At 41.4% G+C, this 27,164-nt stretch overlaps 1 protein-coding gene across 3 annotated transcripts in view; it reads right to left on the minus strand.

Moving 5' to 3' along the window:
* The window catches only part of GRM3 (glutamate metabotropic receptor 3), a 102,433-nt gene that overhangs the window by 38,949 nt on the left and 36,320 nt on the right, over positions 1-27,164 (minus strand). The window contains exons 2-3 of one of the 3 annotated variants that reach the window (XM_030291103.4): positions 25,639-25,747; positions 5,832-6,435 (exon numbers count right to left, since the gene is read on the minus strand). In XM_030291103.4, the coding sequence (XP_030146963.1) occupies positions 5,832-6,329 (498 nt within the window). In that variant the 5' untranslated portion in view covers positions 6,330-6,435; positions 25,639-25,747. The remainder of the gene's footprint in view (positions 1-5,831; positions 6,436-25,638; positions 25,748-27,164) is intronic. The other 2 variants (XM_030291109.4, XM_004176518.6) reach the window with 2 other exon arrangements.

Consider the following 27,164-nt stretch of genomic DNA (forward strand, 5'->3'; position numbering starts at 1 on the left):
AAGAAAAATTTCTTCAATGAATTGGTGGTCAGGCATTGGAACAGGCTGCCCAGGGATGTGATGGATTCACCAGCTCTGGAAGTATTGTCAAAACATGTAGATGTGGCACTTGGGAACATGGTTTAATGGTGGACTTGGCAGTGCTGGGTAAAGGTCCCACTCAATGTCCTTAGAGGCCTTTTCCAACCTCAAGAATTCTATGATTCTCTCATTGTATGGTAGAGCTCTTTCCTTCTTAACTATAATCTCAGTGGTTACTTGTCTGTCCCTGTAAAGTCTTACAACTTCCCCTTAGCAAAAGGACAAAATGCATACACTAAAAAAATAAAAATTATAGCCCAAAACCAAATAAAAAAGACTGCAAATAATCAGTTACTGTGGGATTTTCAGAGAAGACAGAGTGAGGTACACATATTCCTTTGAAATCTCTGGGAAAGAAACGCTCGGTGTTCTCTGGGCATTTGAAAATCTCAGCTTAGTGGTTGTTCAGTTTCTGAATGCGGAATAGAAACAAAGAGAGGAATAAACAGCAAGGGTCTGGCTGAGAGGTGGTGGAAAGGGGGGAAGAACAGAGACAAAATAGAGAGTTTAAAGGAGACACATGGAAGCTGACCAGTGCATGTGTAGCTTAAATGCTGGCGGTAGGTGGTCCATCTCACAGAATGGATTTTTAAATAAGGATCTGGTTTACTTTCAGAAGCACAAAATCACCAGAGGCTGTCAGTGCACAGCACAAATGGTGTGTGTGACCTGGCAAACCTCTGCAACCCCCTGCACATGTGTCCTGCCCTCATCCCTGTTGAGTCCATGCACAGTGGGACAGAGCCCCATGTGCTATATTTCATTTATATTTTGGCTCATTTAAGAATTTTACACTATTTTCAGTGGTGATGGAAGTCAGAAGCTATTGTTAAGACTCTGGTTGAAAGATGGTTTATCCTTGCAGGAAGGAAATGGAGGTGATTAGCTTTCAGGCTCCATGAGCCCTTGGCAGACTTTTGTGGCTAAGGAGAAACGAAAGCCAGGAAAAGATTGCCAGTAAATGAGTGCATATTTTGGATTTCATGCCAGATGGTCACTCACTTAGGAGTTTATTTAGTTTTTGTGATAGCAGCAATGTACTGTTAAACCTGCTGCAGTGGTTTTGTTACAGTTTACTTGAGACACAGCAAGGAACTGAAGAGAAGACAGCAGGACACTGGTTTCTGTTCTGCCATTTTCTCTGGATGAGGCTCTAAATTGGAAATAACTTTCATGGTTGTGATCTGGAGGTCTTTTGGGTTGACAGCCAGGTGACAGCCAGTCGACAATCTTTACATCCATGTGAATATAGTCTATATAGAAATTAAAAATTCAGCCCACCTAAAGGAATGTTTAAATTTTTCTAAGAGCTGACTGAAGGTAATGGACTCTAGTCTTCATTTTCAAAAGAAAATCCAGTTTTCAGGAACAGAGAACAAATCCAGTACTTGAATGAAGGTATTCCTGCTTCCACATGCATATTCCTGAAAAGAACTGACCTAAGTATCTTAAAAATGGAATTGGGATTGGCTATACAGGTGCTCCTCTGTAAAAGAATACTGTCTCTTTTTCTTACCATTTTTACTGTATCAGTCTCTCAAAGTAAAATATATTTTAAATTTCTGTTGTAAACTAAGAAAGAGTGGGTAACCTGGCTCAGATGAAAAGCCACAATCCCAAAAGAAAACTCTTCAAATTTTGAATTCTTCACTTTCTGATGCCAGATTCTATTCAAGTCAGAATTTAATTTCATGAAAACAGCTTTTTAAATTTTTTTTTTTTTTTTAACATGAGCTTTTTCATTGACTAAGAATCCTGGCTTGAGTTTTGAAAAATCAAGTACTGTGCAGATTGGGCTCACTGCTAATTTAAACACAACATCTAAAAACTAATTATCCAGATCATCATTAATGATAATAGCCTAGTCTGACCAGAAAATAATTAAGCATTCTGCATTCTCTTGTTGTTTTTAGTCTCTGCAAAAAGTGCCTATCGCACATACTGACTCAGTGGGGAAGGTGTTCATTGCTGATTTACCAGCAAAATCTTTTATTCCTTAGTGGAAGGGTAATGAAAGAAGTACAAATCTGACAGCAGGAGCATCATGAAATGATTTGGCAGACAGCTGTCCAGAAAAAAGCAGGAGAGGGAGGGCAAAGGGAGGGGAAGAAAAAATATTGAAATATAAATACAAATTCACAGGAGGGAAAAAAAAAAAAAGCCAGAAATTATTTTTGTCTGAAGAACTCAGCATGTTTTATTTTAAGGCTAAGAAACTGCACTGTGGACTTTATGATGTTTACAGCTCTCAGCAAAAGAAAAGTGCTTATCAGGGCTACATCTGGAAGCATCCAGCACCCTGGATGCTGCTTGAAAACACAGGGAAAGGGGGTGCTGAGCCTTGCACGCACACCCCGGTGAAATATTTTGACTTTCAGCAGTGGTGTGATTCCAGTTGTTACTGGAGCTATTCTGTACAGGTGACTGACCCTGAAATTGGTATGGCACCAAAATGCTTGCCTTCAATGCTTGAAAGTCCTTACAATTTCAGGCTTGAGTCTACAATGTCTATTATTCCTGACAGGGATTTTCTTTTGAAAGATAACTTGTGACTGACTATCTTAACAGGATGGGCAACAGGAGTGAATGGCTTAATGATATATTTTCTAGGGCTTAGTTACATCTTTTTTAGGTGGTGTGAAATCTAGAGGGAAGCTAGAAAAGAGGGACTGAAGGAAGGCCAACACAATCCATGTAAAGGAAAATAAACAACTGAATACTTTTTTCTAGAAGAAAAAATAGAAGATGCTTGATGGCAAGTTGAATGATTTGTGAAACAATTTGTTTCTCTGAAGAACTGTGTTGAGAAAGACCTTACATTTGCAAAACTATTGACAAGTCTAGAGAAGACCATAGAGTAATATTTACTATAAGTATTGTTGCATCATACTCCTTAGGTGTTGAAACTTGGATGACCTACAAATTTTCATACAGCTATATTACTATTTTTTACATGTACTGATTTGGAAAATCTCCAATTAGGACTTCCAATTTCCATTGGACAGCTGCTCCAAACCTAAGATTTTGGAATAGGAAACATCTATATAAGCTCTATTTTGTATATTAGATGTGTGCTGCATCCAATCTACTGCCTCAGATATGGATTTAGTGTAAGATCAGTGACCACCAGAGACTGGCTTCAAAGAGACAGGCTGAAAAATGCTCTGCAAGAGGCCACAGACTACTTTAGAAATGTGATTTGCCTCCCTCTGGGTTTCTGGGAAGGAATGAAACACCTGCACCATCTCCTCTGCTGTAACTACTTTTATAGATATGTCTTTTAAGTTACCTCATATCTTCATGTCTTTGGACACACTTGAACTTAGGGTGGACTGAGAACCACACTGACTACAAACCAAAGGTACAGCAAAAAAACTCCTACTCCTCCACCAGTGGGATAGGGCAGTCATATGACACTTGAAAATATTTTGTCAGCCTTCAGACAGTTGTAGCTCTGGGAACTACTGAACCGAAGGAGGTATCTTACTGAATTTTTTCTTTTTGATTCTAGTCACTTCTGGAACTCATTCAGCTTTTAGCATCCACAACAACCTACCATTTACTGGTTTCATTTGATGTACTCTTTGTGTGATTGGAAGAGACAATGAAAAATGATTTCCTTAACAGTTTGTGCTGCCCACGGTTCTGTAGCTACCATTTTTCTCCTTCAGATGTCTCTTTTACAGCCCGAAACTTACTTATTCTTTGTGCTCCAAGTGATCAGACCCACATAACTGGTGGAGGATACATTCATTCTCTGCTAGGTGGTCCACAGTGGGAAAAAACTACTTCTACTGCAAGAGATGGCTGAAGTTCTGCTCTGCAGAAACTGTTCTTCTGCACTAGGGGTAAGGATTTGACCTTCTATTCCCTATGAATACACAGATGAGTTACACACTGGAATACAAAAGGAAAGAAAATGTAATTTCTTTAATCCTTCTGTGCTCATGCATGTCCTATGGGATCTGACCATGCTCCCAACTGATGGGATTTAATGCCTTCACAAGAGCAGCTACCAGCTCCCTGGAGTATTCTGATTGAAATGAACATTGGATGAACTCTTGCCCTATTTACAAAACAGGCAAATGAGGTTCTGTGGGCTTTCTGTCACTGCTGGGGTAGTCTGCAGTACACAAGAGCTCTTATTGCTGTTGACACTGGTGCAGTGATTAAGGCTTGTGCTCAGTCTGGAAAAACGTCCCACACTGAGTCTGAAAAAACATCCTGCACTGTCAAGACTTGATGCCTTTGGAAACCTGCAGCTGGCCATGAAGAAATACCAGATGCAGGGTCTTAGTCTACATCAGTCTGGGCTTAAGACACCACCAACTTGTGATAATGAGTCATGAGAAGTGGCTTGTTTTATTTGACCCAAAGTAATGTGTCCACAGAATCACAGAATCATTTAGGTTGGAAAATGTCTCCAAGATCACAGAGTCCAACCTTTGACTGATCACCATCACGTCAGCCAGACCTTGGCACTGAGTGCCACATCCAGGAATTTCTTTAATATATCCAGGGATGGTGACTCCACCACCTCCCTCCCTTGGGAGTCCATTCCAATGCTTAACAACCTTTTCTGGAAGAAATTCTTCCTGATGTCCAACATGAACCTCATGTAGTGCAGCTTGAAGCCATTTTTTCTCAACCTGTCACAGGGTGCTGGGGAGAAGAGGGCATCCCTCATCTGGCTACAACTTCCTTTCAGGTATTTGTAGCTATAAGGTCCCCTCTGAGCCTCCTCCACGCTAAACACCCCAGCTCCTTCAGGAGGAGACTCTTCACCATCTTTATCTGTAGACTCTTCACCATCTCTGTTGCCTTTCTCAGGACAGGCTCCAGCACCTCAATGGTGCAGTGAGTGGCCCAGAACTGGGCACAGGATGTGTGGTGTGGCCTCACTAGTCCCCACTGCAGAGGTCACTGTCCTGGTCCTGCTGGAGACACCATTGTTGATACAAGCCAGGATTCCATTAGTTTCTCGGCCTCCTGGACACACCTGGCTCATGTTCAGCCACTGTCAACCAGCACCCCCAGGTCCTTTTCTGCTGGGACACTTTCCAGCCACTCTTCCCCCAGCCTGTTGTCCTGCAGGGGGTTGTTGTGACCCAAGTGCAGGACCTGTACTTGGCCTTATTGAACCTCTACCACTGACCTCAGTCCATTGATTCAGTCTGCAGAGTCTTCCTACTCTCCAGCAGATCAGCACTCCTGCCCAGCTGAGTGTCATCTGCCAGCTGACTGAGGGTACACTTGATCTCCTCACCCAGGTCATTGATAAAGGTATTAAACAGGCTTTGGCCTCAATACTGAGCCTTGGGGAATCCCACTAGTGACCAGAAGTAAGACAAGGATTTATTTTTTAATTTTAAATATCCATTATTAAAATGATGAATGTTATGAACACGCAGCATGGCAGGAACACGTATTATGATGATGTGAACATATATCTGCACTTAGAGCTGTAGAAGTGTCATGAAATGCACTAAGACTTTTGGAAACTTCAGATGCCTTCAGAATATACCATAACTAGAAGAACTAGACAGCTACCAGAGGTTAAATGTATACTAAATATTTTAAAGAGTGAATCGAACTAATGTAAATTAAGTAAAAATCACATAGTAGATTGACTCCCTAGGGTAAAGTGATCAAGGTAAGACTTGCTTTATTGGCAAACTTACATAAGCAGTGGTTCTCTCACTGGAATTGCAGATAAACAGTTCTCACCTGGTGGGGCTGCTGTGACTCACCTGTATGGAGACACTGCTGTAGGAACCACCTATGACTCCTGCAATGAGCAGTGGCAAATTCTCCTGGATGGCATACGAGCCATCAGGGCACATGTACTCTGTTTCATCCACTTTAGTCAAAGATGCCCTGACGAACTCCAGAGACTGTTCTAAGGCATATGTGTCCCTGGAACACGTGTCCAAGATGTGAACTCCAAGCTTAATTCCTGGCAGCAAGTAATTGTCTTTGTTGATTTCATCAATAGCAAACAGCATGGCCTCCAAGCGCTGGATGCCTCGGTCTTCATTGATTCTCCCACATTCTTCTATCCCAGTGCCTTTTTCCTTGATTGGGAATAAACCTCCTAAGACCAGGTCTCCTTCTATCTTAATTTCCTTTCTGACAAAGCTGTGGTCACTTAGGGAAAGGAAAACTCCTTTGGAAAATAAAGCTAGCGCAAGGACTTGGAGTCTGGTGAACATCTTCATTGGTCCTGTTTTAGCAGCTCTAAGAAACATAGGTTGGAGCAAAACCACTCTTCAGTCCTTCTGATCCATTGCCAGATATGAAGTGTTGTCCCACAAGCCAGTGAAGAACAAGCCAACAAGTCTTTCCACTGGACCTCTAAAGAAGAGATGGAAAGAATTAGAAAAGGCTAAAGGAGACACAGGGGTGTGAGATGCCTTAATCACACAACCATCCCTCCTTGAGGCAAACAAAACTCTTCCAAGCAAATTAAGGTAAATACATAAGTAAGAGAGACATGAAAGAAGAGAATAAGAGATATGACAAGAAGGAGTCTCGTGTTTGACGCTTGCTCAGGGCACAAAAATGCTTGCGGCTGGACTTTCTCTCTTTAATGTTAATCACAGTTCAGTGCTCAGATCAAAGGGAGAACACAGCACTGATGTGTGTACTTAGGATATGATTTTACTCTCACTAGGGTCAGGACAGTTTGCCAATGACCTGAAAAGGAGAAAAATCAAACCTCAGAGTGAAGATCACATTGTAACCATTTTGTAAATAAATATACATACACAAAATCTGTTTATGCGACACAGATGCATGAGTTGTCCATAGACTCCTTGTCAATATCTCTTCAAATTCATCAAAGTGGCTGCCTTCATCTCCCAGTCCTGAGATGAATTGTGTGGCAATAGTTAAGCAGAGCACTTTAATAATTTATTTCTGTACTTACCTTTTCCTTAACAGAGTATATACTATTAGAGTTGCACAGTTATTTATAATTTAGAAACACTTAGCACAAAGAAATTGAAATCAGCAACAATTAAGATTTAACACTGAATAATGAATGAGTATGCTCATTGCAAGGCAGTTGTTTATCCTAGCACAATTTCAACATTGCTGTACCAAATTGAGTGAAAGGATAGTTTTTTGTTCATATTTATTCCAACACTGTTCTCTCATAAATCAGTAATGGGTCAGATGCACTGTTAAAGGTCTCACTCTGCTCTCCGAATATTCTGGGCTGCAGAATGTCTCAGCAGAATTTTCCATTCAGAAATGTCAATGGAAAAAAGTCTTCCTCATCCCTAAATTATCTTTAAGTAAGCTAGTTGGTTTATCACCTGTGGATTATTAAAGAGGTCCAGAAATATATTTTCTGGTAATTCTTAACAGAAGTAATTACGACTGTATTCAGCAGTACTCTCTATATCGGATTTAGTACTCTAATTTACCAAACATTATTCAAGTGTATATAGGGCATATAGAATGGTGGTACTATCCCATTGAAAATCATTATCAAACAAAAAGGTGACTTTTGTCATATAAATGACTGTGTGGTTAATAATTCAATTGTGTTGACTTCCATTGTTTTCACCACTAATCCACTGCTTGGATAAAAACAGGACTTGGGATTTTTTTTTTTAATGCAATATCCATCTTATTTACCTCTGTGGCTTCTGTTGCCACTGTATCTTAGCAAACATTCATACATTTAGCTTTATAACAGTGGCAAAATATTTGTTTTCACTGTTTTACACTTGGGAGAAAAAGAGACACAGAGAGATGAATTAGGATTCTCAGAAGATTCTAAATTCAGGTTTTGATTTGCTCGACACTCACAATTACTATCAAAATTTGGAAAGGTCAACTGTGCCCTGAACCCCCTGGGTCCCACTGAGGCACTGAGCCTGAACAAGTTCTTGTTTGTTCCTAAACAAGTTCTTCCAAGCTTGATCCTGAGTGATTTAACTAAGGTCATCAGCACAGCCAAGAATCAAACTTTGATCTTTCCCAGTGCTCCTCTGATACCTTAACAATAAATCTCCCTCGTTTCTTATGGCTCCCTCTGGCTTTTATGTGAGTCTTTTATAAGGTCATATTAAACCAATCTGCTTTCAACAGCTCTTCAACACAACCAGAAACTCAAGTTTCTCCAAGAAAAGGCTTTAAAATGGGGCCCTCTATAAGGTTTACTAAAACTACCCTGGGACATACCTGGAGCTACAGTGGATTTACCCTCTCAGCAGGGAAGATGTTCTCATTCCTGACTCCTTCATAGGTGCTGGTTTCTGTAAATGGCATTGCCTTTCACCTTGCATCTCCTCTGTGTCTCTGATACATCAGCAAGAAAGGATACCAAGGTACTGAAAATTATTTCAGCATTGTACAAGGACAACTGATTACCTCAGCAATGAATGCAAAGGATTTCTGTGTTCTGTCACTTATGGTTGTTACAGTGGTACTGCTGAGGGAAACTGGAATCAGCACAGCAAGGGATCAGTCCCTGCAGGACCCAAGGGGCAATCCAAGTAGGTGAGGACTGGGAATGAACATTTCTCTGATTCTTCTTTGCCACTTTGTGTTGACAGCGCTGGTCTGAAGGTGTCCAGGGATGTGAAAGGAGAAGGTGGTGGGAACCCCATTTAGGTTGGAGAACACAGATGCCTCATCCCCACAGTCCTGCTCTATCTGGGGACATAGTGCTTGGTAAGGGGTGTCCATGGGTGGGGGCCACACACCTACACCGATTGTCTTACCCTCCCCAGGGCCTGTGAAGTTCTGAGCTTGTCACAGGGGCTTTGAGACTGCAAGGTGACACCATGGATGCAGAGCCCTGCTTCCCAGGAAAAACATCCTATTTTATGTTCTCAAACCCTCTCTTTATAAATGAGACAGTAAACAAAAACACAGCTTAGGGTATAAAATGTTCTTCTCTCCTTCATCAGACTTGGCAGCACTGCTGCCCATGTAGTGGCATTGCAGGGTCCTGCTGAGCACCAAGGATGCTGAGCAGAGGTTCAGAGTGAAGGTGTTCATGCAAAGGCTGATTTTTCAGGGGAGGTTTTCCCTTTGGGTTGTGAGAGATGGCTGCCTGCAGGGTTTCTCATGGGTGGGACTCCTGAGGGAAGCTTGAGGCAGATTTGGGTGGTCAGTGAGCAGCATCTCTATGGTGATGCTGAACAGGCATCTTGGTGGGATGGAGAATATTTTAAAGAAGATCACAGAGATGGGCTTGCAGCTCATTTCCTCTCCTGTTCTCTTTGGTGTGCACCTCCCACATGCTTTATCTGCAGCTTGTGTAACTCAAGACTATATATACAAACATTTCATACCTATTCCAGGCTGATACAGCCCATATTCCTCCTCACTGATCATATCCTACCTGAAGTGATTTCACTATACTGACCACTGCTATTGGCTTTTGCAGTACTGTCTTCTACTAAAAGCATGTTTCTGGGATATTTCAAAAAGAAGTGCTTGCTGATCAAGTGGAAATACTTTTATTTTTTGTTTATATTTAAAGTTTTAATGTCAGCTACAGGCAGGGTTGTGTTGTTCTAGGTGTTCTGTTAGTACTGCATTCCTTCCCTATAGTCTTTGGATCTCTGGTGGAAACAGGAGTAGAGTCTCAGTGTAGAAGCAATGTAAATATCAACATGAAAAGTAAACAGGCTGAAGGAGAAAAGTATCTGCATCAGAGGGTTTCTGCCAGCATTGCTCTATCTGAACTTTAGCCAGAAGCATCCAGCTTGTGAAACATCTTCATTTGGCACTCCAGAGCTCCTTTTCTTTCCACCACAAGAAGCCCACTGGGGGAAATCACATCTAAGCCCTTGGGGGACACTCAGCATACCCCTTACTGAAAGCAACTCACTTGTGCACAATAGCAGCTATGCTGCTTTCGTTGAAAATCCACTTGCCTCTAGGTCTGAATCATCAGCTTTGGTGGATTATTTCTCTGTGTGTGAAAAGTTGCTTGCACAAATTTACTATTTCTTGGTGTAAATGTGCGTATTTACTAAGGCACATTCTTGTTTCTGTGAAAGCAAGTAAAATGAGAAAGAGGTTTGGGGTCTGGGGTTTCTGCATTCAGTATCCCACTGATATAATCTCCAAAACTAAATCTGTCTTCCAGGGCTGTATTCACACGTCAGCTCTGGTCCTCTGCGGGCCTTTTGTCTGTAGCTCATGGAGCAGGTCCACCTGTGCTGTTGGTTCAGAGATGAATTCTTATCAGGCTAAGCATTTTCAGTCTATTTGTCTAGTAAGTGTCAAACTTCAAAGAGAATTGCAGTTGAATCTTTCATTTAGCCAGATGCCTTATAAATCAAGCATTATTGCTTATACATCAGTAGCAATTTTGTCCGTGCCTTCCATCATACCTGCGCCCATGCTTGGCAATCCAGCATCCAGCAGCCATGTATTTTCCAATCTTCCAGTTATAAGGATGGAATGGGAAGCCTTACAGAGCTGATGCACTTCAGATTGCCTGGCTATTTTTCAACACCGTTCACTAATGAATAGGGCAATCTACATGACAGGGCTAAAACTCTGGAGAGGTTTTCTCTCCTCCCCACCATGTGCTAGATCCTAAATTTCCCCACATTTTTTCCCCTTCACAGTGTTTTACAGGGCTCATCTGTTTATGCAGCTTCCTGACAAGGGATGCAACAAGAGCTGACGTGGGTGCTGGAGAAGATTATGTTTAGCTTTATTGTGGGTGGCTCCCCCTTGGCAGTTGAGGATTTATACTGCATTATTCAGAACCATAATGTGTTTTTGTGGTGCCTGGAGCCATATGTCAACTCTGTATCACCTGCTGTCCTTTGTAAACTTTCTTTGGAGGAGAACCATGCTCAGTGTAAGGTCACAGAGGAGGTTCCCACCACACCTGTGCTCTTGTGACATTTTATGACTATTGAAGCTAATAGTTTCATCAATAGATCTTTCTCCAAGGTCACCCATCAGAGACGTATCTTTCCCTGAGCCCTTGCTGTGCCCGACAAATTTTATCTTAGGGAAGCAAAATTCTAAAACAATTCAAATTTCAGCTCAAAATTCCAGTGTATTTTTCAAGAGTGACACAAGAAGCTGAATGCTAAGATTTCTTTCTCTCAGAGATCATGGATAACTTGCACAGTAGCATAGATCATCCAACACATTTATCACATTTATATGTGCCCTGGCAGAACTTGACCTTAATACCTGATGAGAACTGTACTGAAATATAATGTCTTATTTAACCATTAAAAAAAGTGATAGACAAGCTTTACAATTATAATTAGAGATGTCATCATCTCTGGAAGAGAAATATTTGTAAAGTAACCCAAAGCTTATAGTGACAGACTTGTGCCAAGCACACAAATTGCTCACACCCTGATTCTGACTGGCTGAAATCTGGTAGCTTAAATTAGGACATCAAAGAAAACAAAGAAACAAACAAAAACCAGGGAAAAGTTGTGGAACATGTGGTGAGGTGGATAAAACAAGTAAATTTCTTCTATGGAAATGGAGAATTTCATTCATGAAATGTTAATCAGGTCCTGACATATACATTTGCTGAAAATTAATCAAAGTGCTTTAAATTTCAGTTGTTGACTGTCACATCTCAGATTTTTTTTTTTTTTGCCTTGTGAAAAAAGGACAAAAATGGCTTTCCAATTAGGTACTTTTCTGAATTTCATCTTGAAAACCTGTACACGAAAAACATTAATTATTGCAATTACCACCAGCAGTAGCATGAGGCTACAAACCATACAAGCTCATGCCATTTTTAGTATATTATAAAAGAGTTTGAAAAGCTCTAAAAATTTAGGGGAAATTTCAGTATAAAGACATATAAAGCAAGAAATAATACATCCGTGTAGAAGTAAATCATCAGTCTTAAAATAAAAACTTATATTCTGTTCCTTTAGAACAAGAAGAAAAATTCAGAACACTGTGTAACTATTTGTACTGTGTTAGCATCAACATCTGATGCTTTATGTTTTCTACAATGTCAACATACAGCAGATGCCCAACCCTCTCCTTAGAGATCTATGATATCCTGTTTCAGGAAAAAAAATATTTAAAATATTAATCATGCGGGAAAACAGATGTCTTTGATGTGTTATTCTTTAAGCTTTCAGATATTAAATGACTCTATAGATTAGAAGTAGAGGTATTAATTTAGCCTGGTGAGGAACAAGGAGCCCCTGAAGATAGCCAGACATTAATATGGTTTGGAAATATGAGACTTTGTTATTTGTTAAAATACATGAGAGCATTTGGCACTGAGTTCTTCCAAAGTGAGTTTGGTCTCAGGAGAGGGAGTTACAATGAGCAGACCACCAGAGGCAGAGCTCTGGGTCAGGCCATTACAGGCTCCTAAATCATTAGAGTTCCTCCCTACTCTGACAATGTGCACTGAGCAGTCCAGCCGTGAGCCCGAGGCTTTGTGCCATCTGGACAATTTGTAGTGTAATGATCTTGATGTAATGCAGGGTTAGACCTTTGAAAGTCCCACCATCTTCCCTTCTGTCTTCTTTGGAATCAGCTGAATCCTACTGCTTTTTGTCCATCTGCTTATTTCTTCCAGGCTTTGGTGACAGCTGAAAGCCCACCAGCAGCGACTGCAATGAACAGGCAAGTGCTGTGTGCTTATTGATTGTGTGTTAGTTGACTTTAGTCTCAGCCTTCACCTGTGATCCCAGAAAGGCATAGAAAAGGAAGAAATTGGACTATAAAGCCTTTGGGGACAAAGGGGCAGCTGGCTTCTGTGACCTGTGGATGTCACTGCAATTATTCCTTCTGGGTGGTGTGGGAACACCAGCACCAGGCTAAGGTCAGCAATGTCAAATGTTGGGTGAGAGAGGTGATGGCATAAGTGTGGAGCAGCCTTGCTCAGAGTAAACCATGATGTTTTCAGCGTCATGTCCTGGGGATGAAATATTTAGCTAAGAGAAGCTTTAACAGTTGTGCTTGATGCAAGTGAGGCTTAACTAAGTGAAGTTAACACCATCCAAAGCATACCCCCCGAGGAGTATGTGTGCATTTACTCTTTAGACACGTATTTAACCTTTCCCTCTTAATTGATTCTTAAGCATCTATTTTTTTCTGCCCACACAGACATCATTGCTGCTTTGTGCTCCTAATCACTTCTCAGCTCTCTGCAATGCCTGCAGGGTTTTCCTTGAGGCTGGATCTCCCCTTGAGTCTGTTCCAGCTGAGGTGCTCTGCCTGGGCATTCTTGGCTCACTCCAAAGCCAGCTGTCAGATTTCACTCTTACTACTGTGCCAAGGTGTTTCCCCCACATTTTGGCAATACAGAAAACATTGCTGGGCCTCTGAGTATGTGGAGGGCAGAGAGTCCTTTGCTGCTATTTCTTCTGTTGAGGCTTTGGCTGGCAGCACAGGCAGCCCCAGGGTCACACCAGACCCACAGAGCAGCAGAGTGTGCACCCTTTTTCCTCTCTGGCTGCAGTGTGGTGATTTCTGCTGCCACCCAGCCTGCTCTGATGTTACTCAGTCCTGGCTTGGACCCTCAGGTAGCAGCATTCAAACCCAGCTTGGAGCTTTCCTATCACTGCTCACGATGGGAGAAACTGGAATAGTGGAGGTGATGGCAAGCAGTGGACAAAGTTCCCTCTGTGGTTCCTTCTCCCTGACCTGATTTAGTGTTGAGTCAAACAAAAACCTTCCCAGGTTGATGCTCCTATCCCTGTGTGGTCTGAGCTGTATCTCCCAGTTTGCCACAGCAGTACCAAACACTCAGCTGGAAATTTTCCAAGTTAAGATGGTTCTTCCCATTTGATTGAGGCAATATTTCTCCCTCTGACATATTCACTGCAAGCACTTAGAGCAGGAGCTGTCTTGCCTGTGCCTGTGCAGGGCTGAAGTCTTGTCTCATCACCACTGACCAACCATTCAGTTATGAGATTCCATCTGCTTAACTTACTATCATATGGCAACATTTTAGGAACTTCTGACCTCCTCCAGCAGAATCTCCTGCCTATTCTGGTTAAGACACCAGGTGTCTCTGGGACCCCCAAAGGCACAAAAACATTTTAAATGAAAATATATGCTCCTGCTTTGGGTTTGCCCAGCATCTCCAGTATGAGGTCAAGGTAGGTGCCTGATTCCCCTGACAGGGGTTCACCTACTGGCCACTTGTTTTGTTGTGCTCCTGGTAATAACACAAAGCAATAAAAAGGGATCAAAACATGGAAAGAATATTCAGGTTTTAAAGAAATACCTATTTAGTAGTGGATTGTAGCTTTTTGATGTTTAGTCGTTTTCTTTTTTCTATTTTTTTTTTTAATAACATAAAAGGATTAAAAATTTAGCAACAGTAGCCTCTGTTGAAATGATCCTTCCCTCCTCCACCCCCCTACAGCCTCCCCCCCATAGCCCAGACTGGTAACTTTTCCATCACATGAATGTTACCTCCAGGCAACAGCATTCAGCAGAGTGTGAAATCACAATTAACAGAGCAAGTGTTTTGTAAGTGAGCAGAGACGGCCACAAATTACATCCTGCTATTAGCTGACTTTAGATCAACATTGTTGAACGGCTTCATGATTACTGGGCTGTGGCGTGTATTAAAAAAACATTAATAAAACATAATTGATTGTGAATTGTGTTTACTGCCTTTATCGTTCTAATCACAGAAGTCTCAGAAGTTTGCTGGAAACAAAAGCTACCCTCAGCTATTTGTGGGAACTGGATTGTACTAAAAATTTTACAGAATTTGTTTTGCAGCTGCTGTAAATCAGTAACCTACTGAAGCTTGTGGGGTTATGGACTGATAGATCCTCTTTGCCTTTCTGGTTTCCAGTCAGCAAAGAGAGGCAAAAACTGCCTCACCTACACCAAAAAGTACCACTGGAAGTAGAAACAATAGCTCAGTCTCAGACTTGCCATGCACAAAATGTGTCCTTATGTCACCAACATGGAGTAAGAGCTGGTGGCCACTATTTACTGAGAAACAGTCAAATACAGAGCTATACTTCAGAAATACACACATTTATGTCTCTCTTTTGGGCCCCAGATCATTTTCAAAGCTTAAATCAGGTGTTCTTACAGGAACCTGGCATGTTAATTCCGATTCATGACTCTGTCTGGGCTCAAGGAGGGACAAGATATGTCACAAAAGTTTATGGCTGCATTATCAAACTTGGATGCCCTGCTATGAATTTATGGACTTTAAAAAGGCTATTCACAATCAGTCAAATGTAAGACTTCAAAAGAATTGGAGGCCCAGTCAGTGACATAAATGGACAGCTCTTTTTCATTAGTTAGTGCTTCAGGTACTTAAATCTCACTCTCAGGCTGAGAATTCCCAAAACACTTTAGACCCTGCCTGCACTTGCTGATTAAGGTGATGCTTAACTCCACTTCTAAACCAAATTTAGTTGGAGGAAGATGGACCTCTGCCAAAATCCTCTGTCTCCAGGGAGCCAAGTTCACAGATATGAGCAGGATCTTGCCCTAGCTGTAACTATTTAAGGTTTCCTTACCCAACAGAGAGGTGGCAGAAAGTGAAGAACAACCTCACAGGTTCTGAATCTCTCTTGCTGTGACCACTAAAAATGCTAGTGCTAAGAGTGTTGAAAAAATCTTAGAAGTGTGTTGAAAAATCTTAGAAGTGGATCTAAAATTAGGTAATTTAATGCCTGCATTATTTACTGACTTTTTGCAGCCTGTGCCCTGGTAAATAAACTTGTATAAACGGTGGGGGTAGATTGCTTAAAATCATTTCCTGTTAGAGAGCGAGCAGCAAGAGTTACTTTTAATGAAAATAAACCAGAGAAAGCAAATTTTTCCTGTTTCTGCAAAGATTTATCTCATGAAAGCAGCAACAAACATGCCTTGTCCTGAGCAAGGGAGTGACTTCTAGTGCTAGGAAATGAAATGTCAGTCCTCACTCAGGCTCATTTCAGTTTAGTACTCAGCTCTTTGCAGGTGCATCCTGGAGCAAACAACTCCAACCTGCACCAAGCTTCTCTTCTTTCCATACCACCTGTCCCTCCCTCAGATCTGATGCAAACTGCTTTTTTGGCTCCTTTCTTGCAGCTCCACAGCAGTGTATGTACATGCAGACATACATTTTTATGACAAGAGCCAGAGCCTCACACCCCCAACACATACACTGCATTCTCTCACTCTAAATGGCCATTGCTATGGCAACAACAGCTTAACTCAAAATTTAGAGAGGCATTTAGCACAAATTATGAAAGAAGAGATGAGACACTGGGTAAAGCCATGCATGTTTTGATGGCCCACTGTGGCTCCATTCACTGATTGCTTTGGGACACCCTGGGGACGTTGCCACTTGTAGTCTGTCACCTTCTGCCCAGAACTGTGCAGGAAACAGCTTTCTCTAGCACTGGCTTTGTCTTTTTTCTTTTCTGTGCTGACAGTAAATGGACTTTCAGCCATCTGGTTGGCCACAGAACTGAATTTGCAGTCCACCCAGCTTGGTCCTCAATCCCTCTGCTGGAATAATTCATGGCCTGGTAGTGTGATGGGGGAATTCCTTGCTAATGAAGGGAAGGAAAGACACAGGCCCTATTTAGAGTATCTGGAACAGTGCTAGTGTTCTGCATCAGCACATCTGGCGGCAGGTGAAGGCCCAGCTGAGTTTCTGGATGAAGCACAGTGCATGTCTGGGACACTTCTTGCAAGGAGCTGCTCTGTGGTGCCAAATCTCTGACATAACAACAAAGTAGAGGAAGGACAAACATTAATAACCTCAACAATTCCTAGGGAATTCATGTTTTTATAAAACCTGTGCAAACTTTGTCCTATGTTCTTATATAAGGTCACATCTTATAGAAACCAAGATGAAAGGTCTACAAAGAGATGGACTTTTTAGAAGGGCATGAGTGGGAGTATATTTACATTAGATCTAGAGAAGAAATTATTTCCTGTGAGAGTGAAGAGGCACTTGGACAGGTTGCCCACAGAAGCTGTGGACTCCCCATTGCTAGAGCTGTTCAGTTGGATGGGGCTTGCTAGGGGGGTGGAAATTAAATGGTCTTTAAGGTTTCCAACACAAATCATTCTATGGTTATTCTATGGTGATATTCCTTTGCTTTGGACGAAGCATGAAATTGGCAAAAAATATTCAGAGAAATGTTCATATCTAATTTTAGCCATCTAAAGTGAGGTTCCTTCTTTGGAACCTAAAGCTAAGCAGGATGAGCCCAGGTGTTAACTGTGCTCCTTTCATCCCTCACTAGAGGCGGACAGAGTTTTGTCCAAGGAAGAGTTAAAGCTGCTTTGCATGGATGTTTGTATAGAGGCTTATAATTTCTTGGAAGGTACAGTCCACAGTAAGGATGTACTCCTGCCTCACTCCAGGAGGAGTTAGATCTGATTTATTTTGGGAGGATCAGGACTGGATATTCTTTCTGTGTGGCCTCTGTGCTTGTAATAACAAGCTCTCTTGTTATTACAATTCTCATTGCAATCTAAGATTAATACTTGTATCCCAAATTTCACCGAGGCCAGCATGAATGAATAATAATCCCATTAAAGAATTCAAGAACTGGCCAAGAGTCACTAGTTGTATTTGTTAACAAAACTGAACCAGAGGTGAGGATTTCATTGCTTTGCTTGCACTTTCTGGCTTTGACTGGGGAGAAACTTCATAATTGCCAACATTTCTACTGACCACAGGAAGGCAGAGCCATCCTCATGGCAGCAGGTATGCAATAAAAGCCATTCTGTGATAACTGCCTCAAATTCTCCTGTCAGGCAGTGATTGAAAAATGAGAGCTGAGAAGCCACAAGACCAGGTGCATGAGAAAAAAAGTAGGTTAGGAATTGTACATGCCAGATTGTGAATCAGGCTGCACTCCCCTCAAGGGCACATTCTTCCAGTTCCACAGCTTGTTCCATGGAGAGGAAGATGATGGAGAAGACCCATCTCTGGAGATTGTCTGTTTTACCTGGGGCTTTGGTGTTGCTCCACATGCCAGTGTCATGCTTCTGGGAGGCAAAGGGCCCTACATCCCACGTGATGAACTGCAGAGTTATCTTTGAGCAAGGAGAGAAAATCAGGAAGCAAACAGCAGCCCTGGATGTGGCTCTGCTGCAGCAGTAGCTGAACAGCAGCTCAGGGTGTGCTGAGAGTGGGAACCAACTCTGGGGGGTCTCACTAAATGTGCCTGGGAAGTAGGAATTTACAGAAGAATAACAAGCATGGAAATGTGAACAAATTTGAGGGGAAATTTTGAAATTAATTTTCTAGGACAGATATCTTTGACAAAATTCTAGACCTTTAAGCTACATAACAGCTTGCAGGGAGAAAGAACTGCAGTTCCCTAAGTTTTAAATGGAATGACCTTATGTGCTTTTTAGGACTATCACACTCAGTTTGGCACTACGCAGTGAAATAATTTCCCTTCATGGCTCAGGCCCAGGTATCTTTTTCTCAGGAAAGCAAAATCAGCAAGGCCAGCATCTTCTGTCTTTTATTCCACCCAGGAATGAAAAATATATATGGAAAACAGGGAAGGCCTGTGAAAACAGGTGACAAGATTTAAAATGGGAACTCCTATGGCATCTCTCCAATATAAAATGAAGACAGCACTTGAGTAACAGCCTACTTTTATCACAGGCTGCATGTTTTTGGTACATCCTAGTAGGTTGTAGAAGTGACATCTACATGTGCAATAAGAAGGTGTTGAAAGTGGCCAACGCTTCAGACCAGAGGAATTCTCACTGGTTTGGATAAGCTGCTGACTGCTTTGACTTTACCCTACCTGTAACTTCCCTGTCTAAAACAAGTCTGCAAGGTGTGGAATCAGGGTTTACTGAATTCAGAGCCAAGCTTTCAGTGATGTCAGTCAAACACAGGCTATCCTCAGGTGACACTTGTGTTCTAGTTTGAGTCTATCCTTTCTGACATAGAATAAGACCAGGGCATTTTATTTTTTCCAATACAAATACATTATCTGGCAGTTTCCAGCTGATGTAAGATAGGTTACAATGGTGATACAGGCTCTCTATGGGAAGCCTCTTTGCCTGTGGTTTCCTGCAGGGGGGTTTTGGGGTTTGCTATGTGGCTAGCTCACTCTTCAGCCTTTCTTTATCAAGGGATTTTAATCACATTTTTCATTCCTTTATTCAGCCACTTTCCTTTCCTCAAAAAGGAAACCTGTAACAAATTAATATCTTCAAAGTCTGTATTTTGTATGATATTGTTGACAGTGGCTAGCATTCAAACTTGATTGGAATTGACAGTTAATGTAATTGCATAAGCCCTATTTCCTTAGGAAAACAGCCTTCAAAAGACCAGGGCATGCTACAAGAACTCCTCTATCCTTGCAGGATCCCAGGCTTTAACTTTTTAACCTCCCCTATTGTTATGTAAGTCAATAGCACAGCTTTATTCCTGGAATTAGTTAATTATAGAACATGATTCATCAAATATATTTTAGACATTGAAATAGGATGAAATAAATTGCACACTACTATATCTATTTTTCTCCATGGACAGTGAGCAGGGTCTGTAGAACTGGACAAAGGAATTTCCTGGGTGGAGTGGACTCTTCAGATTCTCATTTAATCAGCGAGGTCAACATGGCCAAAAATTGTTGTCATGCAAATCATTTCACAGTATCACCGAATCAGTCAGGCTAGAAGGGACGAGTGGGTCACCTGTCCAAACTCCCTGCTCAAGTAGGGTCACCCCAGAGCACAGGATTGTGTCCAGATAGTTCTTGACTATCTCCAGTGAGGGAAACTCCACAGCCTCTCTGGGCAGCCTGTTCCAGTGCTCGGTCACTGCTCAGGACAGAAATTCTCCCTCATGTTCAGCTGGAATTTCCTGGGCATCAGTTTCTGCCCTTTGCCTCTTGTCCTACTGCAAGGCTGAACAGGCTTAAGTCCTTCAGTCTGTCCTTGTAAGAGAGATGCTTCTGTCCCATCTTTGTAGCCGCTGCTGGACACTCTCACTTGTACTGAGGAGCCCAAAACTGGGCACAGTATCCAAATGGGGCCTCACGAGGGGTGAGTAGAGAGGCAGGATCAACTCCCTTGACCTGCTGGCAATGCTTTTCCTGGTGCATCCCAGGATATCATTGTCCTTCTTGACTCCTGGGGCACAGTGTAGCTCATGGACAGCTTGCTGTGCCCCAGAAGCCCCAGGTCCTTTCTATTTTAGGCTGATTCACACCCGGCACTCTATTGACTGTATTGATAAAATCCACATATAGTCACTCGAGTCACATGAGACATCAACAATAAAGATATCTCCGTAGAAGGGAGTCCCCTTCATTCTCAGATTTTCAGTGTGGCAGAGGTTTTGTCCTTCTGTCACATTATTTAGATGTTATCAGGCCTTGGTAGTATCAGACCTTGTGCCTCAGCACTAAAAGCACTCTTCTGTGAGAAGGAGCAATACCATATGAAATAGGGAGAACTCACATTTTGCAAATCCATTTTTTTCTGTGGGCAGTGTTTCAGTTTCATTCTGGGATCAATGATTTTCTGGCTTTGAGCTGTTTTCTTCATCAAGCCCAGAGGATAAGCTTTTTTTGCACTGCATCTTTCTCTCTTCTAAGGCTAATGCTAGTTTATTCTCCTTCAAATCTTATGTAAAGCTTTTACAGGAGAATACATCTGTGATATGCTCTTCAGCTGTTTTTTGGAAAAAAATATGAATAAACCAGAATAAACTGGAAGATTGTCAGTGTATTTTGCAGATTATCTGTGTTCCAACTCTACTCATAGGAAAATGCAAAGTCGATTAAAACCCACCAAGTGTAATAAATATGTTTTTTGATTCTGTCAGCATGGCTAAAGATAAAAGCTAATGGCAAATCTATAATACAGTCATACAGATCAAATGATCTATCAATCCATAAGCTTGCATTCCTGACAGATAAATGCTCTTATTATCTTCACAGCATGCCCCAGTTAGTCCAGCATGAACTTGGTGAGTTAACTTGGCACTCTGCAGTCGGGGTGTTGGCATGCAGGAAGTTTGTTTGTTACAATAGCACTTTAAATGCTGAAAGTTCCATTTCTTCAATCTGTGAGCTGTTCCTTTCATTGATTCCTGCTCAGCTCAGCCCTTCAGAAGCTTTCGGGTGTATCCCACTCCTTATTCCCATCCTTCCTTGATGAGAAGGAGCAAAGTTGACCTCCTTGTGTTCCTCTTCCAAGCCTTCTCCCTCTTCATGCCAGAAGCTTCTTTCTCCCAAGTTATTGGTGCACTTAGCCTCAAGTAGAAAACACTCCACATTTCCACCCACCTAGGGTTGAGACAGTCATATGATGGGAAATATTTGACAAATTTAAGAAGAGGCACCGCAGTCAGAGAAAAATTGTACATTTTTCAAGATAGATTCAAGAATTTGTGCCAGTTATCAACATGAGACTTTTGTCTGGTCCACTGGTTCAGTGAGTCAGGGGTATTATAGACTTGAACTACAAGTTCTCTTGTATGAACAGACTGTTTTGAGCTAGAACTGTAATCACAAGAAGTAAAACACTGTCTAATGCAATGGCCAAATCAAGTACCAGTGAAAGAGGCTCCATTTGTGTCAATCATAGTTATCTTGTTGATGGATCTATCCTAATGTTAATGTTAAAACCATTTTTGTTCTCTTGTTCCAGCAATTCAGAATTATTCATTCATCCTGAATGGATATTTTGTGCTTAAACTTAATCCTAGAAGCTTATTTAGAACCACTTAAGATCTTAAATTAAATATGAGTGTAATGTGGGGAGGCATAGAAATGAAAGATCCATAATTTTTCAAGTGTAAAATTTAATTCCTCCCTCCTTTCCTCTCTGATTTTATGCATCTAGTACAAAGTATATGGAATTTGAGTAGGTGTACCAAGAAATTCAGAGCATTTTGATAGATATCTGCATGTGAGAGATACACGACTATTGTAGGACCACAGAAATATATCAATTGATTAGTTTGTTTTCTCATAGAATTTGCAGATTTTCTCCATTTACATTTAAAGAACAACAGAACTGATGTATGAATTTTTTCCTATTTTATCTATTGCATCTCAGGACCCACAGGGAAGAAATTAAAAACTCATCATCTGGCCAGCATGGAGGCTCAGGGCTTTGATGGTTTCAGCTGTTAAGCCTGCTGTTCCACAGAAGCCATTTCTGACTCTCAGCTCTGCTGCCCAAACCGATGTGCTGATGTTTGGTTGGAAGTGATACAGCTCCAGACAGGGTTAGCAATTTACAAAATTTCCATCAGGATAAGCATAGCAGTGAGCATATATGTGCATGCATGCATGTGGGCCTTGTTGCTGTTTTCAGCATTCAGGAAACAATTACAGGAAAACATTAGCTGTGCTTCAGTGCAGACTGTGAGTCTAAAGTAATGGCATGATCCTCACTCAGGGACTGAGAGTGTCCCAGATGGATCAGCAAGGCAACAGAGAAGAAAACCTGCAACAAAACTAATTTTATCCAGTTTACTTCTCTGTTTTGAACACCCAGCCCTTACACTCAGAAATATATTTTTTTGGAGTTATGAACAGCTCTTTCCTTTTCAGCAGCTGAACCAATAAACAAGATTTTGTATTTTTCCACAATTACAACTCCCTTTATTGCAGGGTATAATGCCATCCCTGTTTTTAGCAATGAGAAGCTGTGGAGAAAACAAAGTATGGCGTGAATCAATGGCAGAAGAAGCAAAGATCACTTCTTTCCCAGTGTCAGCATAAAACTCTTAGAGATCATGAATTCTTAAGAGCAATGCAGAGAATAAGAAGCTGCAGGCAGTGGGGTATTACCTTCATTGCAGCCCAGTCCATACATAAGAATAAATAGTTCCTGTTATAAGACTGATATTGCTGCTAAAAGTAAATACCATATAGGTTACCAAAACACTTTTTCAGGTCTTCATCATCCAAGGGTAGTTTGTTTCCTCTCAAAAACATTCACTGAATACCCATTTCTCTTTACCTATGCTGTCTCACTTAAAACTAGACAGCTATGGCCACAGTGCTAGTGCTTTACAAAGATATTTGTCCATAAAGATAATTAATTTATATGGGGAAATGCATAGCCAGCAGCAGAACCAAGAGAAAAGAGCTCCATGATAATAGGTCAGAACTATTTAAAGTGCCCTGAACTGTATTGTTGATGAGAAGGAGCAAAGCCTGGAATTCTCTGTGAAGATGTCCTTCAGCACTTTTTGATTGTATGACAATCATCTAACTTAATTACTGACTTCCCCAAATCTCAGAAAAAGTCATGTACATCACATATTTCCTACATTCTACTCATTAAAGCACACAAGATTATTTTTTTCTGGTGGTTTTGGGTTCTCAATATAAGATACAAAATCTCCTTCCAGCTGTTGGAAAGGCTTCAGCCTAGCAGGTAAACCAGAGCACTGAACTCTGGTTCCAGTCTCATCTCTGTCTTTGGCTCACCTCTTTGTACCTATAGAAAATAGAAGATAATATTACTTTGCGACCTTGCAGTTGTGTCCTAAGGATTAATGCTTGGAATGCGCTGCACACTCCCGCAGTGAACAGCAGCCAGGTCAGTGAGTACGCTCTGTTCTTCTTTGCATGGAGGTAAATTAGGTGTGCCCCTGATGGCAGCAGAAATTTGGCCCCATTGGATGAGTCCCATGATCTCCAGGCTTTAGACAGATTCATTCAGCTGGCACCATGCCTCAGACCTAACTTCAGTGTTGTGACATATCTTGTAAGGAAAAGTATCTTTTGGGTTGCGGGAGGGTTTGTTGATAGGTAAAGCAGGAGCTAGGGGCGTGCTGGTAAAACAGGAGATACTCTCTGGAGAATCTTATCAGCTGCTCCCTTCTGAAAGGACTGATGGAAGAACAATTCAATAGGGCATGTGGGGTCATCTTTGCTGCTAGCACACAGAGAGAAAATCATAAGCTAGCCATTTTTCCAGGGCTCCCTCTACTTTCTGGGCAAATGAGCGCTCCTTAAGAAAATCCTATGGGATTTTCAGAGAATGCAGAGTATGTGGGTTTGGCTGCTACTCCAAAGTGCTTTCTGGAGAGCCTTTCTAATGGCTGTGGGGAAGAGCGGGGAAGCCAGATGAAATACGAGGGTGTCAATAACACCTATTGAGTCTGAGTTCCCCTGGGCCAGAGCTGCTGCTTCAACAGACACCGTAGGCAAAGTGCTTGGCAGGCTGACTCTGCTTTCTGAAGCCAGGCTTCATCCTACAGCCACGAGCAGGGCTCTGCTGGGAGCTCCTCACTGCGCTGAAAATAGCCAGCCCTGAGCTCGTGTCGCAGCCCAGTGTGCTGGGGGATCTGAGCAACAAGGGAACCCCCTCCCCAAGCAAGCCTTGGTCCAGCATGCCTTGACAAGCACCAGTTAAAACCTCAGCATACACCACTTGGGCAAGCACCAGTTATTATTGTATTAATTATTAATGTAATTACGTTTTATTTAATAACTGAGTTACAATTATTCATATTACTGTCTCCTTACTCCAGCATTTATACAGACTCAAAGGGCAGATGATAAATACATTTAATGCTTCTTCAGATGCAAATATTTTTGTTTGTTTTTCGATGTTTACTTGCTTGACTGGAGCATTTCACTTGAGCCTCATACCCCAGTAAGTTACTGCAGACTGCAAAGTGGGATTCATGCCTGGGTAAAGGTAATTTTCTTGCTTTACAACACCAAGATAAATACCGGTCGGAAGCACTGTCATGAGGTCAATCAGGTCTAAGATTTTAAATGCCAAAAGATTTACAATTCCATCCTGACAGCCCCTCTGCTGCTCCTGTTTTCCACAGCAATAAGACTCATTTAAGGCTTTAAATATGGGAAGCAGAAAAGGAGTCATTAATTTTACTGGCACAACAACATTCACAACTTGTAAGGCTTTGACAGCTTCCTTAAACCCAAAGGAATTCAGATAGCTAGGGCAACAAATACTTGAATACCAATACTTGTATTGGAAGGACATAGTTTTCAGGGCTAAACACACATTTTTGTCCTGCAGGAAGCTGACAGTGATGAAAGTATGTAGGATGCTTTACTACTACATTCACATGATGATGCTAAATTTCCCAGCTCATCTTGTTCAGCATATTCCCTTTGTGTTTCTTAAATCGATAGAACTGCAGTGAGCCAACAGATTTTTTTCAATATTTTGTAGGATGTTCTGCCATTACCACCATACTTAATATCTCCTGTTTTTGGTAAGACAAATAAACTCCTTAAATGTTATATTGACTACTTAGAAGGAAGTTGGCTGTGTGTTTTGGGGGATAAGAAATTCAATTGCAGAAAGCTAAACATATATGCGTGGAGCTGAATGCTTTTGGAAACAAATTCTGTGGGCTTTCATATTTGTATCACTGTCATGATTTTGGAATAAAAATGGAAAACTTGTGTTGAATGCATAATAGGCCATTGCATTTCCCTCTGAGACAGAAGGAACGTGCTCACTTCTTCAGAAGGGAAGACAGATGAAGGCAGGCAAGCTGCAGAATAAAACAAGAATTAAGTGATAGCCTCTTAATGATCATTGTTGTGCTATCTGTCCATTATCTGTCTGGGTGTAGGTAGCAAACACCACATTAATTTAAATAAACCCATTACTCACACTCACTTACAGACGTGATGATAGGAGTTGCTTGACAGGTCTTACACTGGGAACTTGGATGTAATTGAACCCGGTGCTCTGTTGATTCTCCTCCAGCAAAATTCTCTACCTGTGCAGGAATATTTTAAGACCTCACTAACTCTGACAGAGTGTTAGGGGTTTTTTTTGCCTATTTGTGTTTTGTATCATTATTGGGTCTCTACAATAACAGATGGTGAAATCTCCTGAGTAAGCCAAATGCCAGTGATTTTCCTTACAGGATGTCATGCAAAAACACTAACAGCTCGGTTCCTATTAGTACTGGAAACTGATGGGCCAGCTCCAGCACCTTTTAAAGTTCCTGGGAGTTTTTGGATCAGCTCCATGACACAACTGAATGAGACAGGCAATCTGCTTTAAACACTCCTTTATTATTTCCAGAGTTTCTGCTGAATAGCCTACCAAACAGGCTAAAAATCTCTCTTAAAGAGCACTTTCTTTTTGGAATACACAGGTTATGTTAGAGAGGAGTAAAATCAGGACAGTTTGCAGGTAAATTTAAAATACCCATTTAAAATTTAAAATACCCGTTTTTCCTTCTTGACTCAGATAGGCACTGCTGGTGGTTTGGGTTTGCTGGCAGCAAACAGTGATACGATTGCACTTGGCATAGGTGACAACCAGCTTGGCCAGGCTTGTCTTTCCTTGGTTTTACCCTGTGTCTCTTGCTGTGCCATATTGCTTAATGGCTATAATGGGATATTTACATCTATTTCATGCTCCTAGAGCTGTCCTAATTGACTATTTTCTCTCATCATTATTAACTTATCATCTGCTGATCATGAAATCTCAATAGAATTCGTAGTTCTCTGTCAGGTGGGACTGTAGAGACATTTCTCCATCCCTGTAAGTCACATACTCCCCACTGGAGACATGAAACACGTTGGAGTCCTTTCACCACATTCATAGGCTTTGAGAGTAAGTTTGGTATATTTATAAAGTCAATAAATTATATTGTTTTCTATTCATATCTAACTGCATTTCATGTTAAATTTCTTATTTTCAAGTACGTGTATCTATTAATGATCACTTTTAAGATTAGCTTTCCTTTTGAATGAACTGTTGGTGGTCCTCTAACAAAGAGAGGTTTGCTTTGTTGGATCTCAGATCTGAACAGGCTCTGAACTGGGGACCAGGTCTGAGTCTTTTCATTGTACTTAAAGAGAAAAGGGGAGAAATATTTATTCTCTCCTTCCTGGTTCCTCTGAGGAGATAACTGAATGCCCTACAAATACTGTATTTTAAGCAATATGTAAGTGCAAGCAGGGTCCCTAAAGAGGTGAAATGCTCCCTGCAATAGGCTTCATACACATGCCAAGAGGGAGTCCTTCCCTCTTTATCTCTGGGTCTGTCTGTTGGACAAGAGTCAATAGCCAGTAATGGACACTGAGTGACGCAGCAGCAATAGGGACAAGATATCTGTCAACTTCATACAACTCTAGTTATGTACAGATGTTTGTGGGTTTGGGCTTTCATTACTCTAGGCC

Source organism: Taeniopygia guttata, chromosome 1A (genome assembly GCF_048771995.1).
Source record: "Taeniopygia guttata chromosome 1A, bTaeGut7.mat, whole genome shotgun sequence".
NCBI classification, from domain to species: domain Eukaryota; kingdom Metazoa; phylum Chordata; class Aves; order Passeriformes; family Estrildidae; genus Taeniopygia; species Taeniopygia guttata.